This window comes from Artibeus jamaicensis, unplaced genomic scaffold, assembly GCF_021234435.1.
Source record: "Artibeus jamaicensis isolate MK-2021 breed Jamaican fruit bat unplaced genomic scaffold, CSHL_Jam_final scaffold_1019, whole genome shotgun sequence".
Classification (NCBI taxonomy): domain Eukaryota; kingdom Metazoa; phylum Chordata; class Mammalia; order Chiroptera; family Phyllostomidae; genus Artibeus; species Artibeus jamaicensis.
The window spans coordinates 12,590,477-12,606,171 of NW_026522025.1; the positions used below are offsets into that span (position 1 = coordinate 12,590,477).

Consider the following 15,695-nt stretch of genomic DNA (forward strand, 5'->3'; position numbering starts at 1 on the left):
TTTTTCCTTGGGTTTCAGGCTACTTGTGTGCCTTGCAACCTCAGCTTTCTGATAAGTTGAAGAAAAATTATGATTTTTAGAAAGTGTGTATGTAGAGAATGGTTCTAACAATCTCACAGTATATAAGTACGTGACTTATTGCAAATGCTATGATGTTTTCATATAAAAGTAGAATGTGTATTTCTAAAAAAGAAATCCAAAGACAAAAGAAACCACTAACTTCTTTTTCATATAGGAAAGAATAAATAGTGATTGCTTATTTTAAGATCTTCGGTTTTTTGTTTATAGGAAAACAATCACCTTGGTTATCAGTTGACACTGCCTTATATATTCTTAAGGAAAATGAGAATCCAACAAACCTACAGCTCATGTGTTTTACTGAACTACGAAATGGAGAAGTATACATATTTATTTTCTAATGTTTAATTAAAAATATAGTGTGAACTCAAGTTTGGGGACAAAAGTAGTTTTTGTATATATTTTTTTAACTTTTGTGTTTTATCTTCCAACTAAGGTATATACAATACTTAAACACTATGCATACTACCTATTTTTATTCATCGTGAAGGACTTTTTCTTGTTCTCTGAGATTTAGGCATTGAGGGTTGATTGGCAATCTTAGCTCCATAACTTAAAAGTTGTATGACATTGTACTTCACTTTCCTCTTCTCTAAATGCCCTGATGCCTCGCATGTGAACACTTTTTGTTATACTCAATAAAAATGGTTGATACCAGTGGACTTTTCCCCCCTAAATACAAGCAATTCAAGGCTAGAAAAGTTGCTTTAGATGTTTATCTTACTTATAATACTACTGCAAAAAAAAAACCCTTCAAGATTACTACCCTCAGGCTTGACTCATGTTATAGCGCACAAAAATAGATTGACCTAAAGAAATGCCTTTAAATGATTTTTTATGTTGCCCATAGGGTTGCTCTGATCTTTTCTAATTATATATTTACTCAGAGGCCAAATATGTGAGGCAGATATATAAATGTGGCTATTTATTTTATGAGGACTACAAAATACAACTGCTACACAACAACAGGAATAATACTATTCAAGGGCTTACTGCAATATCATATTTAATCTTTATATAGGTTCAATGACAGACAAACATTTCCCTGATGGAATGTTATATAAAAGTCTTTATTGTAGGCTTCCTAACAGACAAGAATAGTTATAGGCAAGAAACAAATAAAATGACAGAAGTTAATGTTTTGACTAAACTCCTCTTCAGAACTGACTACAAAGTTAAGTTCAAGATAAAGCATTGTCTAAAACAATAGCTGTTCCCATTTTTGTTTTGGATAAAATTACTTTCTTATGAGATTGCATGTGTAAAAATGTGAGTATATAGCAAGCCTGTAATAAAGTTTGAATGAGTTTCTATTTACCTCTCTACTATATAGGCTTCTGGTTATCTGCAATATGTCATATTTACAAAGGACTTTTCAGTTTTAGTTTTAGTTTCACAATTATTTTTTTTAAGAAGAGTTTGGTGCCTGTGAAAGATTTTCTATTTGCCATCCACAGTGGCAATTGAAGGTTATATGTGGAGGTAAGGGAGGTTCATAGGATAACACATATTAGAAAGCAGCAAGAACTGTTTTTCATTCCTGGGTATCAGTCCATATGTAGCCAATCTAAGAGACAGTGCTTCCGAAGGATGGCTTTGATCAATCTCTGGTCTTCATAACCACCCTCAGTTTTTAGAGTGCTTCCTTCATTAAAATGAGACATGGTCACTTTAAGATGATTATGATTCATTCCTCAGATTCATGAGTGTAGAAATAGGGCTGATCCTAGACTTAAGATGAGCAACTTTATTTTGGATATGAGTACCCAGGATGACCTAAAAATATACCTGGGTTTTGAAAGTTTTGGAACATACCACCAGATAGAAATCCCTAGAGCTTTTCTGTGCTGATGGGCAAAGAGCTGACAAAAAGTGCGTAGGTTTAATATATTTGACAGAGACAGCCCCTAGGTTTTATGGGAAGTCTTTGGGCTCCAGAAAGCACACAAAAAGTCCATAGAGAGGTAGCATTTTGTTTTCCTTTATAGAACAGGAGAATAAAGTGTTTTCCCAGACAAATACTGTATCATTCATTATAAATATTCTGTGATGAAAAATAGTTTTGTATAAGGTAGGTTTTTCTGGGATTCTGCCATCTTCTTATATAGTCCATATTACATAATAGTAAAATTCCAGTGCATTTGTCTACTTAATTGGATTCTTACAGATACAGCTAATTTACATGAACAGTTAACTCTTTTAAATATATTTAATTTTTATTTTGTGTCATTGAAATCTGATTTACAAATCATATATTTATATTTGAATCAAGTTAGGGAACTGTCACCTCAAATAATATTCTAAGATCTCTTTCTTTGCCTCCTGTTGAAGATATTTGCATTACAGTCATTTTTGAAGATTACCAAGGATGATTTAGAAATTATATAATATCTTACCTGTTATATTTTTGGGCATTTAAAAATATACATGTAGAGAACAACACAGAGCCGCACATCTAATGGTTACACAGCATAGAGCTGCACATCTAACGAGGATTACCACTGAAAAAAGATTTTGATAGAACTATACAGAATTGGTGAATATTGATTTAAAAATTTATTTCTAATGCTTCTTTTTTCAGGAGGAAAATTAAAAGTAATTGAGACTTATGGTGGTTGTTTCTTTTTTAAAATTCTTTTCAAAAAAGGTTTTTGGATGGACTGGTGAACTAGGACCTGGGATTTACTGGTTAATTCCTTTTACAACTGGCTGTAGGCTCAGGAAAGAAATAAAACCAATAACAGAAGAAGCCCAGCTTGTATATAGAGATGAGACAGGGGAATTATTTCTTACAAAGGAATTTAGGTAAGTCTTGTTTCTTAAGGTTAGAACGATAACATTTAGACCGGATATATACATTAGTAGCCTTCTTCCACCCTTTCCTTTGGAGCTGCCATCCCTACCCCATCATTCTAATTAGATAATTCAAGTCTTTACCAGGCATCTGAAAGTGACCCTCCATTCACGGGTGTGGGTTGCCATTCATTTCTAGGTTCCACACATTTAGCAAGTCAGTTTTAGTCGTACATCTACCAATATTTCCTACATAGCCTTAGAACTAAATTCTGGTACTTTCACTGACTTAGATAACTGTCAGATATGAAATCCAGGCACCTAGGTCATTCTCCCAAACCCTAGATATACACAACAACATCTGGTAGAAAGGCAGAAGTAGGTTGGTGAAAGGAGAAAAGAAGGGGACTACTATCAGCTGAGATACTTCTATGTGTTGAAATACTCTGATTGCTTTAGAAGCTTATCTCATATAATACTAGACTGAATTAGAAAAGATATTTTGAGCCCTGGCTGGTTTAGCTTAGTGGATTGAGTGTGGGCTGCGAACCAAAGGGTTGCTGCTTTGGCTCCTAGTCAGGACTCATGCCTGGGTTGCAGGCCAAGTCCCCAGTGGGAGCCATGTGAGAGAAAACCATACATTAATGTTTCTCTCCCTCTCTTTCTCCCTCCCTTTATCCCTCCCTACCCCTCTGTCTAAAAATAAGTAAATATATAAAAAATAAAAAGAAGCCTGTAAAAAATGAGGGCAGAAACTCAGTTATAAATATATATATGTATACACACACACACACACACACACACACATTTGGATACATTTGCTTTGTAGTTCACAAAAAGTGTTTAATGCCTTGATATTACTTCCTTTTGAAAGTTGTCTTTATAGAAAGCTTCAGTGAAGTTGCCTTGAAGAAAAGAAGTAATATGCTATTTTTATAATTTTAGGTCAACTTTATCTGATATATTTGAAGTCATTGACTTAGATGGAAATGGTCTTCTTAGCCTTGAAGAATATAATTTTTTTGAATTGAGAACAAGTGGTGAGAAATGTGATGAAGATGCTTGGGCTGTCTGCAGAGGTAAGCACGTTTCTCTTTCTTAATGGATATATTAAAAATATATAGCCCCTACTCTCATTCTTAAGAAGTAAAATGTCAAGCTTCTCCATGGAATATTATTATAACAATTAGGACAGTTTAAAAGTTAATAGCATTGTTTATAGACCATACAAACTTAAACATTTGTTTTACTTAAGTTGATAGTTGATGTAGTAATTAAAAGAAAATATGAATTAAAGTACTTAATTATAATTTTATTTTCAACCTGTGCTCTCTGGAGCTTAGAATGTAAAAACTTTGTCCTAGCTCTTGATACCAATGGGACCACAGTGGTCAAGAGTCTCGAGCTGTGCCCAGGAGAAGGCAGCAAAAAGCTCTAATAGACTAGAATTTTACTAAACATTGAGAGGTTTCCAGGGAGTCGTTTATACCTATTAAGAATTCTTTGGTTTGTTGTATCTGATTTGCATTAAAAAAGTACATCCATGGAGGTATGGAAACCAAAAATACCAAAGAAAAATACTTTGAATGAGGCAAAAGCAGTTGTCACTTAGAAGTGTGGGAATTTGTATTTAAGACGGAGACTGAAAAGTCAAAGGGAAGACCAAAAAGCCATAGCCAACTATAGATCGCAGAACAAGAAGTGTACGGAGGCCCAAATGCAGTCGAGAAATAGATTAATTAACTCACATATTCATATCACTGGGGTAGTACTATTTCCTGCTCCTCTGGTTCTTAAAATGGTCTAAGCTTGGCAAAGTCAGTGAGCCAGGAGGGAGTCTGATAGATCTGTTTATCTAAATAGAAAGTAAGGTAGAAATATTAATATAAAGGGTTTAAAAAATATATCTCTTTTTAACTGAAAGTTTATATAGCATAATCAATAATAAGAAATGCACATTGATTTATAATATTAAGCTTTAACAACATTGATAATGCATATAGTATATTATTTTTAGAATGATGTAATTATGTTGTAACTTTAGTTATGTAATCTTTTTGCTTTCTATTATTGGCACTAGAGCACATTTTATAAGATTGATACATAATTAGGATTTCTTATGGGAAAACTGTTGATAAATAAAATTTGTTTAATAATTAAGTTGGTAGAATTGATAGTTAACATTTTTTAAATTATATTTTATTGTTCATGCTGTTACAATTGTCACAATTTTTCCCTTTTGCTATCCACCACCCAGCCCCTTCCCTCCCTCAGGCAATTCCCATACTGCGTCCATATCCATGGGTCATGCATATATGTTCTTTGGCTACTCTATTCCCTATTATACTTTACATCCTCATGACTGTTCTGTAACTACCAATGTGTACTTGTTAATCCCTTCACCTTTTTTCACCCACCCCTTGACCCCCCTCCTATCTGGCAACCATCAAAATGTTCTCTGTATCTATGATTTTTTTTCTGTTCAATTCATTTGTTTATTTTGGTTTTTCTAGATTAAATTGTTGATAGATATTTGTTTAAGGCCATTTTATTGTTCATACTTTTTATCTTCTTATTCTTAAAGCAGATCCTTTAATATTTCATGTGATACTGGTTTGGTGGTGATGAGCTCCTTGAGCTTTTTCTTGTCTGGGCAGCTCTTTTTCTAAATGATAGAGATTTTTAATGATAGCTTTGCTGGCTAGAGTAATCTTGGTCATGAGTCCTTGTTCTTCATCACTTTGATTATTTCTTGCCAGTCCTCTCTAGCCTGCAAAGTTTCTTTTGAGAAATCAGCCGACAGTCTTATTGGAGCTCCCCTGTAAGTAATTAACGCTTTTCTCTTCCTGCTTTTAAGATTCTCTCTTTGTTTCTAATCTTTGGCATTTTAATAATGGTGTGTCTTGGTGTGGGCCTCCTTGGGTTCATCTTGTTTGGAACTCTGCACTTTCTGGTCTTATGTTCCTATTTCCTTCACCAAGTTAAGGAAGTTTTCTGTCATTATTTTTTCAAATGGGTTTCCATTTTATTGCCCTTTCTCTTCTTCTGGCACCCCCACGATACAAATGTTGGAAGTTGTCTCAGAGGCTCCTTTTACACTATCCTCATTTTTTTGGATTCTTTTTTTCTTGTTCTGATTGCTTGGTTGTTTTTGTTTTCTGTTTTTGGGGGGAGTTTTTTGCTTCCTTATGTTCCAAATCATTTATAATCATTTATTTGATTCTCGGCTTCATCCACTCTACTCTTATTTCCCTGTAAATTGTTCTGTATTTCAATCAATGTGTCCTTCATTTCTTTTTTTCTATTGTCCATAGAAATTAATTTTTTTAAAGATTTTATTTATCTTTAGAGGGAAAGGGAAGGAAAGAGGGAGAGAAATATCAATGTATGGTTGCCTTTCATGGCTCCCCTCTTGGGAACTGGCCTGCAACCCAGGCATGTGCTGTGACTGGGAATCAAACCAGGGTAGTTTGGTTTACAGGCCTGTGCTCAGTCCACTGAGCTATACCAGCCAGGGCGGAGTGTGTCTTTCATTTCTGACTGGATTTTTTTATGCTGCTGAGGTCCTCACTAAGTTTCTTGAGTATCCTTATAACCAGTTTTTGGACTCTGCATCTGATAGATTACTTACCTCCATTTCATTTAGCTCTTTTTCTGGAGTTTTGATCTGTTCTTTCATTTGGGCCATGTTTCTTTGTCTCAATTTGGTAGCCTCCCCATGTTTGTTTCTATGTATTAGGTAGAGCTGCTACATCTCCCAGGCTTGGTAGAGCGGCCTAATATAGTAGGTTTCTTGTAGGGTCCAGTCATACAGCCTCCCCTATCACCCAAGCTGGGTACTCAAAGTATGTCCACAGTGTGGGCTATGTACACCTCCTTTTATAGTTGAGTCTTGGTTGCCGTTGGCACGTTTAAGGTCAACTCCTGTCTGTGTTCTGTCCAGGGTCACACAGCATAAGCTACAAGGCAAAATGCAGATGGCTTCTACTTGTGCTGGGCTTGGAGGCACCCAGGTGAGGCCAACTATGAACCAAGGCTGGCTGCAACAAGTGCCAGGCCTAGGGCCAATTAGAGGTACAGGGCTCACTGAAACCAGATGTGGCTTTTTTGAGAAAATTTATGGAAATCTGAAGCAAAGGCCAATACAGGCCATTGGTATGGAAAAGCCACTGAAAACAGGTTGGGTGGGCCTGAAAGTTGGTTAAGGCAGGGCCTCAGCGAATCACCATGGTGGGGTAAACAGTGTGAGCCAGGTTGATTGGTTCTCAGATACGGTGCCTGCCTGCCGGGTCTGTGGCTTTTTGGGGGGAGAGCTGAGAAAAGGAACAATGGCCTCTCCTAGCACTTCTCTCTGGAACAAAGCTGCCCTGCAGCTCTTCCCCAGACAATTCAGTTCCTCCCCGTATGTCTCTGATGACTTTCAATCTTCTGCCCCCACACTGGAGCTCTGAGGGAGAAAGTCTGTGTGCAGGCTTTTTAAAAGGAACTGCCTGGGACTCTAGAAGTTTCTGTCTTCCATAGCCTCAGTTCCTGCTGGTTTTACAGCCAGAAGTTATGGAGACTTACCTCCTTGGCACGGGAACTCTGGGCTGGGAAGCCTGAATGTGGGACTGAGACTGTGATTTCTCTCCACCACACGCAGGTATGGGAACAGCCTGCTCCACGTCTTCGCCCCTCCTGCCAGCCTTGGTGTGGTTTCTTCTTTAATTCTGCAGTTGTAAGAATTCCATTCAGCTCCATTTCTAATGCTTGTGAATGATGGTTGTTCTGTAGTTCAGTTGTAGTTTTGATGTGGTAGTGTGAGGAGGCAAGCTGTGCTTGCCTATGTCACCATCTTGACCTGATATTAACATTTTTTGAGAACCTGCCATGGACCAGGTGGACGTACTTCTACACATCAGCTCTCTGAGCTGTGTGCTGTATTCTCATTTGACAAATAAGGAAACAGAATCAAAGAGGGTAAGTCACTTGACCATGGTTACACAGCAAAAAAAAACAACTGCAGCTGAATTTCAAACCCAGGCACTCAGACTCCAGAACTGCAGCACCATGCTATAAAATACCCCCAAGAATGACCGACTTAAAAATGACCTGGGGGAATGTCCCCTTTGTCAACATTAAAAATACTGCAAAGAAACAGGCTTTGTAGGTTCTGAAATATTTATACTTTTAGTCATATATAATATCAATTTTATTCATCTTTCTCCTTGCAAAAAGAAAATATTATTTATCTGTAAGATAGCCTTAGTAAACTTTTTTTAGACTTAGAGTTACCTTGATTTTATTATTTTTTAATTAATAGACTTTATTTTTAGAGAAGTTTCAGGTTTACAATAAAGATTAAATCTCCCAAATATCCTTTTTTCCTCTGCTACCATTCTCCCTGTTATAAGTATCTTGCATTAATATGGTACATTTGTTAAAATTGATAAACCAATAGGATACATTATTATTAACTAAAAAGCATAATTTATATTAGGTTTATATTGTGTTGTAGAGTTCTGTGGGTTTTCACAAATACATCATTTTATGTATCTGGCATTACAATATCATATAGAATCATTTCATTACCCAAAAAATCCCCTGTGCTCCACCTATTTATCAACCTGTTCATCCCTCCAAACCTTTAGCAAACACTGATCTTTCAACTGTCTGTATAGTTGTGCCTCTTCCAGAGTATTGTTTAATTTGGATATCATAGTACATAACCTTTTCAAACTATCTTCCTTCACTTAGCAATATGTATTTAAGTTCCTTTATGTCTTTTTGTAGCTTGATAGTTCATTTCTTTTTAGCACTGAAAAATATTCCATTTTTTGAAGGTACCACTGTTTATTTATTCACCTATTAGAGGATATCTTGATTTCTTCCAATTTTTGACAATAATGAATATAGCTGCTATAAACACTAAATGTGCAGATTTTTGTGTGTACATACATTTCAACTCATTTCAGTCATTTCAGTTCAGTGATTGCTGGCTAGTATAGTAAGACTGTACTTAACTTTGAAAGAACTGCCAAAACATCTTCCAAAGTGGCTATACCATTTGCATTCCCACCGGCAGTGAATTCCCGTTGTACCACATCCTTGTCAGCATTTGGTACTTTCAGTCTTTTTTGGATTTCAGCTATTCTAATACATGTGTAGTAATATCTCATTGTTTTACTTTGCAATTCCTTAATGAAATATGACATTGAGCATCTTTTCATATGTTTTTTGCCCATTTGTATATCTTCTTTGGTGAGGTATCGGTTCAGATGTTTTGCCCATATTTTTATTAAGATGTTTGTTTTCTTATTGTTCAGTTTTTAGTATATATTGGATACAGATTTTTATCAGATACCTATTTTGCAAATATTTTCTCACAGTCTGTGGCTTGTCTTTTCTTTCTCTTTTTTAAAATATATTTTATTGAGTATGCCACCACAGTTGTCCTATTTACCCCCTTCATTCCCCTCCACCCTGCACACCCCTCCCCCACCATTGCCCTCCTTTAGTTTATATCCATGTGTCACAAGTTTTTTAGATTCTATATTTCCCAGACTATTCTTGTCCTCCCCCTGTCTATTTTCTACCTACCGTCTGTGCTACTTATTTTCTGTACCTTTTCCCCCCTTCTCCTCCTCCCACTCCCCTGTTGCTAACCCTCCATGTGATCTTCATTTCTATGTTTCCGCTCCTGATCTAGCTGACCTCGTAGCTTGCTTTTGTTTTAGGTATGGTTGTTAATAACTGTGAGTTTGCTGTCCTTTCACTGTTCATATTTTTTATCTTCTTTTTCTTAGATAAGTCCCTTTAACATTTCATATAATAAGGGCTTGGTGATGATGAACTCCTTGAATTTGATCTTATCTGAAAAGCACTTTATCTGCCCTTCCATTCTAAATGAAATCTTTGCTGGATAGAGCAATCTTGGATGTAGGTCCTTGCCTTTCATGACTTGGAATACTTCTTTCCAGCCCCTTCTTGCCTGTAAGGTCTCTTTTGAGAAATGAGCTGACAGTCTGATGGGAACTCCTTTGTAGGTGACTGTCCCCTTATCTCTTGCTGCTTCTAGGATTCTCTCCTTCATTTTAATCTTGGCTAATGTAATTATGATGTGCTTTGGTGTGTTCCTTCTTGGGCCCAACTTCTTTGGGACTCTCTGAGCTTCCTGGATTTCCTGGAAGTCTATTGCCTTTGCCAGATTGGGGAAGTTCTTCTTTATTATTTGTTCAAATAAGTTTTCCACTTGTTGCTCTTCCTCTTCTTCTTCTGGTACCCCTATAATCCAGATGTTGGAACATTTAAAGATGTCCTGGAGGTTCCTAAGACTCTCTTCATTTTTTTGAATTCTTGTTTCTTCGTTCTTTTCTGTTTGGTCATTTTTTTCTTCCTTCTGGTCCACTCCCTTGATTTGAGTCCCAGTTCCCTTTCCATCACTGTTGGTTTCCTGTGCATTTCCCTTCATTTCAATTAGTTTAGCCTTCATTTGTTCCTCTAATTTGTGACTAAAATCAACCAGTTCTATTAGCATCCTGATCACCAGTGTTTTGAACTATGCATCTGAAAGGTTAGCTATCTCTTTGTTGCTTAGAATTATTGGCTCTGGGGCTTTGAGCTATTCTTGAGCCATAATGTTTTGATCTGTTTGCGCCCGTTTGGTCTGTTAGGTATGAGGGGTGGAGCCTTAGGTATTCACCAGGGTGGGGCAGTCCAGTCACTGGGTTGTGACCCTATGTGTGGGTGCTGGGTCAGAGAGGGGCAGTGGCATTTGTTCTGTTCTCTCTTGGATTTCGGTCCCCTCTGCTGCTTCCCGTAAGCAAACCTGGCCCTCCCTGGTACCGGCTCCCAGGTGTGTGGCCTGTGCACCCTCCAGGACCCTGTGACTCTCTCCAACAAACTTTCTGTGAGCCTGGGAGCTTCTCCTGGCACCTTGACCCCAAAAGTCTTTTTAATTGGCGCTTTTAGGCTTTAATTCCAATCACTGGGGCCCTAGCCTGAGCCGTCTGTCTCACTGCTTGCTCCTTCGCTTGGTTTATTTGCGCACGAATGTGTGACCACGGTCAGCCAGCCGCCTTGCATCCTTACTAGGTCCGCCTGTTGCCGCTCCACACCTGGGATCTGCCAAGGGCTGCCTGCACTCCTGTGTCATTCCGGCCAATCTTTCCATGCCGACTCCCGCTCCACCACTGACTCCGCCTCTCTTACTGGTCCGGCTGAATGGTTCATTGTTGTTGGACTTACGTACAGTTCAATTTTCTGTGTTTTGGCTGTGTTTTTGTTACTAAACTTTGTTGTCTTTAAACTTGGTTGTGCGAGGAGGCACAGTGTTTCCACCTATACCTCCATCTTGGCCAAAAGTTTCTTTCTCTTAATATTGTCTTGTAGAGGAGAATATTTGAAATTATGATAAAGTCCTACTTATCAATTTTTTTCTTTCATGGCTCATGCATTTGGTGTTGTATCTGAAAACTCATACTCATACACAAGCTCACCCAGATTTTATCCTGTTATCTTGAAGTTTTATAGATTTATGTTGTGGGTCTATGACCCATTTTAGTTAATTTTTGTGACAGATATAAAGTCCTTGTGTAGATTTATTTATCTGCATATAGACATCCAGTTGTCTCGGCGCCATTTGTTGAGAAGACTCCTTTTTCCATTGAACTGACTTTGCTCTTTTGTTAAATATGAACTGCATATATTCGTATGGGTCTATTTCTAAGATCTTTTTTCTAGTCCACTGATCCTTTGTCTAATTTTTTGCCCATGTTACATTATCTTGATTATTGTAGCTTTAAAGTAAGTTTTGAAGTCAGATATGTTAATACATGTTTAAAAAATTAATGGAGGATTGAGAATTTTAACTTTCAAAAGTAGATTAGTTATTGATAGTCTTCATAGTACAGTATCTAAGTATATTTAAAAAGAATTTATTTATTGATTTTTAGAGAGAGAGAGGACAGAAGAGAAACATCAAGTTGTTGTTCTACTTCTTTATTTATTCATTGTTGATTCTTATATGTGCCCTGACCAGGCATCGAGTCTACAACATTGGCGTATCAGGATGTTGCTCTAACCAGTTGAGCTGCCTGGCCAGGGTAGATACATTTTTAAAGTATTAATTTCTTTGGGTTATATATCAAATATTAATATTTAAAATTTATTTATTTATTTATTTATTTTTAGAGAGAGGGGAAGGGAAGAAGAGTAGGAGAGAAACATCAATATGTGGTTGCCTCTCATGTGTCTCCTACTGGGGACCTGACCTGCAACCCAGGCATGTGTCCTGATGGGAACAAGTATTAATATTTTTAATGTTGCTCTACTACATAAGTAGCTCCAACCTCCACCTTAGTGACTACCATTTCTATGATCAAATTTAATCTTCACTTACTTTTTCTTGCAAGAGTTACAAGTCACTTTTTCAACTCTAAATATTTAAAACTATTATTCAGTCAACAGTTTTTAAACCGTTATGTCTCTGCTGCTTTTCTTACTATAATGCATAAGAAAAGATATCTCAGATAAGAGTACCCATTTGCCTTGGGTATATGACAGATGGGAGTTGGAAAATAGAATCTTTCTTGTTAGAGCAGTTAACAGAATATAATCCTTAATGAGTAGCTATTTATTATCTGTATTATAGACAAATTCAGGTATTATAATATCTAGATGCTTCTAGGTGAATTTCGTTTTGCTTGACAGTAATGTTTAAATGGACATGCTTATATTTGTCTAGGACATTCATGAACTCCACAGTGTTTCCTACCATATATCAGTGTTTTAAGGACTGGGACAATTCGGTTAAAATTAGAGTAATTAGGCATATAGCAGTCTCCTTGATCTGGCACTATTTCCAGTTCCTTTTTTACTAATTTTGAGGTATTACATCAAATTCCCCTAAGTTCTGCTGTATGTAAGTGGCAAATTTATATAAAGCATTTTAACTTTTAAAAATATATATTAGTATCTATATAAGCAGGTAGGTTAGAATTTACTCAGAAAAATCACAATTTATCTTAATTTTAGAATAGATTTACATTATTTATAACTTCAGATTTTGTTTAAAAACTAAATCATGCACTGAAGTGGTTATTATGTGGAGCTGTGGGAAAATAGAATGGTATCTCCCAAGCAGGTTTTGAGTCATTCTTATTCCACTTTTACTTGGCTCTCAGATTCATAAGGCCTGAACATTTATGAATAAGAAACATTTATAAATAATATAGACAATTTATTAAATGTATAAATTTTATGTTATGTGAGAAAACTTTTGGTTGCTTTGACAGAGAATTTTGATACAAAGAAGAATGAACTAACAAGACAGGGCTTTATGGATCTGAATCTAATGGAAGCCAACGATCGTGAAGGAGATCCTCGTGACCTTTGGGTTACTCTGCTCTCGATGGGCTACAATAAAGCACTGGAATTAACAGAGGTAAAGCAGTCTGAAAGTTTTGGAGTCAGTTTAATGTACATAATATTTTACCCTGTGAACATTTTGACACCTGACTTTTGAATTGGGCACTCAAATTTTTGACCTTTAGCATGTAGATGAACCATGGGTGCAACAACACATTTTTGCTAGTTTATGTAAATTCCTATTTGGGGCTGAAATTTAGTTACTATAGGCATTTGAATAATTCAGGAACAAAGGAATTTGAACATATATGCAGGAAAAAATTATAATATAAAAAATCATATTTCTTAATTGGTGATGGCTATTTGGGTTGCTAAAGTCTCATCTCTGTGGGAAAGCTCTTTTTCCTAGCAGAATAAAGGCTTTCTTACAATAAGGAGAATGTGTCTGTATGAAAACTGGAATTCTGATTTCTTGACAAAGATACTTCTTGAATTAATATTTGTGAAACACTTGGTCAGTGCTTGTCTCATTTAAAGCACTGTGTTTATATTAGCTATCATCATTATTATTTATTAACATGATAGGTATAGAAATTGAATAAGTCTTGTAATAATCCAGAGGAATAATAAAAATTGGGCCTTACTTTTTTTCAAAATATATTTTATTGATGATGCTATTACAGTTGTGCCAATTTTCCCCTTCCACCCTCTCTGCCCAGTACCCTCATTCCCTCCAGCAATCACCCCCTTAGTTCATATCCAAGGATTGTGCATGAAAGTCTTTAGCTTTTCAATTTCCTATAGTATTCTTAATATCCCCTTGTCTATTTTATACCTACCAATTTATGCCTCTTAATCCCTGCACCTTTCTCCCCATACTCTCACTTCCCTATGCCCTCCAGCTGATAATCCTCCAAATGATCTCTATATCTGTGATTCTGGTCCTGTTCTGCTTAGTTTGTTTTTTCAGTTCAGTTGTTATAGTTGTGAATTTGTTGCCATTTTAATGTTTATAGTTTTGATCTTCGATTTCATAATTATTTTTAACATTTCATGTATTAATGGCTTGTTGATGATGAACTCCTTTAGCTTTACATTGTTTGGGATGCACTTTATCTCAACTTCCATTCTAAATGATAGCTGTGCTGGGTCAAGTAATTTAGGTTGTAGGTCCTTGCTTTTCATCTCTTTGAATACTTCTTGCCAGTCCCTTCTTGCCTGCAAAGTTTATTTTGAGAAATCAGCTGACAGTTTTATGGAAATTCCTTTGTAGTTAACTCTCTTCTTTTCTCTTGCTGCTTTTAATATTCTCTCTTGATCTTTAACCTTTGGCATTTTAATTATGATGTGGCTTGGTGTGGTCCTCTTTGGGTCTAATTTGTGTGAGCCTTTCTATGCTTACTGGACTTGTATGTCTATTTTTTTCACCAAATTGGGAAAGTTTTTTTTCATTATTTTTTCAAGCAAGTTTTCAATTTCTTGCTCTTCCTTTTCTCCCTCTGACATTGCTATGGTTCAAATGTTGGTATGTTTGGAGATGTCCCAGAAGCTCCTTAGACTATCCTCATTTTTAGAATTCTTTTTTCTTCTTGCTGACCTGATTGAATGTTTTTTTCTTCCTTATGTTCCAAATTGTTTCAGCTTCATCCCCTCCACTATTGGTTCCCTGTAGATTTTTCTTTATTGCACTTAATGTAACCTTCATTTTTGCCTGTGTCTTTTTTATGCTATTGTCATATGCCATAATGAGTTCTTTGAGCATCCTGGTAACCAGTGTTTTGAACTCTGTATCTGATAGGTTGGTTATCTCCATTTCATCTGTTCTTTTTCTGGAGTTTTGTTCTATTCTTTCATTTGGGCCATATTTCTTTGTCTCTTGATTTGGCAGCTTCCCTGTGTTCGGGTTTGTTTCTATGTATTAAGGAGAGCTGGTTTGACTCCCTGTCTTAGTGGCATGGCCAATTGTAGAAAAGGCACCTGTAGATTGTATGGGGCAGAGCCTTAGGTAGTTTCCAGGGTGGGGCAACCCATTTTACAGCTTTGTGGCTCTTTGTTGGGGGAGGGCTTGGAGAAGGGACAGTGATGCTACCTGACTTCTGGAGGTTTGCCCAGGAAGAAGCACTTGCCCTGTTTCTAATCTCTTTACTTACTTCCCATATGCTCCTGGTACCCTTCCCACTGTTGCCCTGGTGCTGCATCCCAGAGGGGATGGGTTTGTGTAAGTCCTAAATTTGTGCGGGCCCTTTAAAAGGAGTTTTCTGAAAATCTGGCAGTTTTTCCCCACCTTAACCCCCGCTGGTATTTACAGGAAGAAATTATGGGGACTAATTTTCCTGGCACTGGGACCCTGGACTGTGTGGTCTGGCCTGGGGTTGGGATCCCTCACTTCTAAGGTGTACCACCCAATTTTTATCCACCACATGTGAATGTGGGACCACCCATTCCACCACCTCTCTGAGACACACTGCACCTCTGTG

General features: G+C 36.8%; 1 protein-coding gene across 2 annotated transcripts in view; it reads left to right on the forward strand.

Annotated features, from left to right (window-relative positions):
• EFCAB7 (EF-hand calcium binding domain 7) overlaps positions 1-15,695 on the forward strand; it is a 55,828-nt gene that overhangs the window by 29,046 nt on the left and 11,087 nt on the right. For both annotated transcript variants that reach the window (XR_008389705.1, XM_053655508.1), the window contains exons 8-11: positions 289-398; positions 2,726-2,883; positions 3,817-3,950; positions 13,146-13,294. Coding sequence is in view for 1 of the 2 variants with exons in the window: in XM_053655508.1 (XP_053511483.1) it covers positions 289-398; positions 2,726-2,883; positions 3,817-3,950; positions 13,146-13,294 (551 nt within the window). In the remaining variant the exon portion in view is untranslated. The remainder of the gene's footprint in view (positions 1-288; positions 399-2,725; positions 2,884-3,816; positions 3,951-13,145; positions 13,295-15,695) is intronic.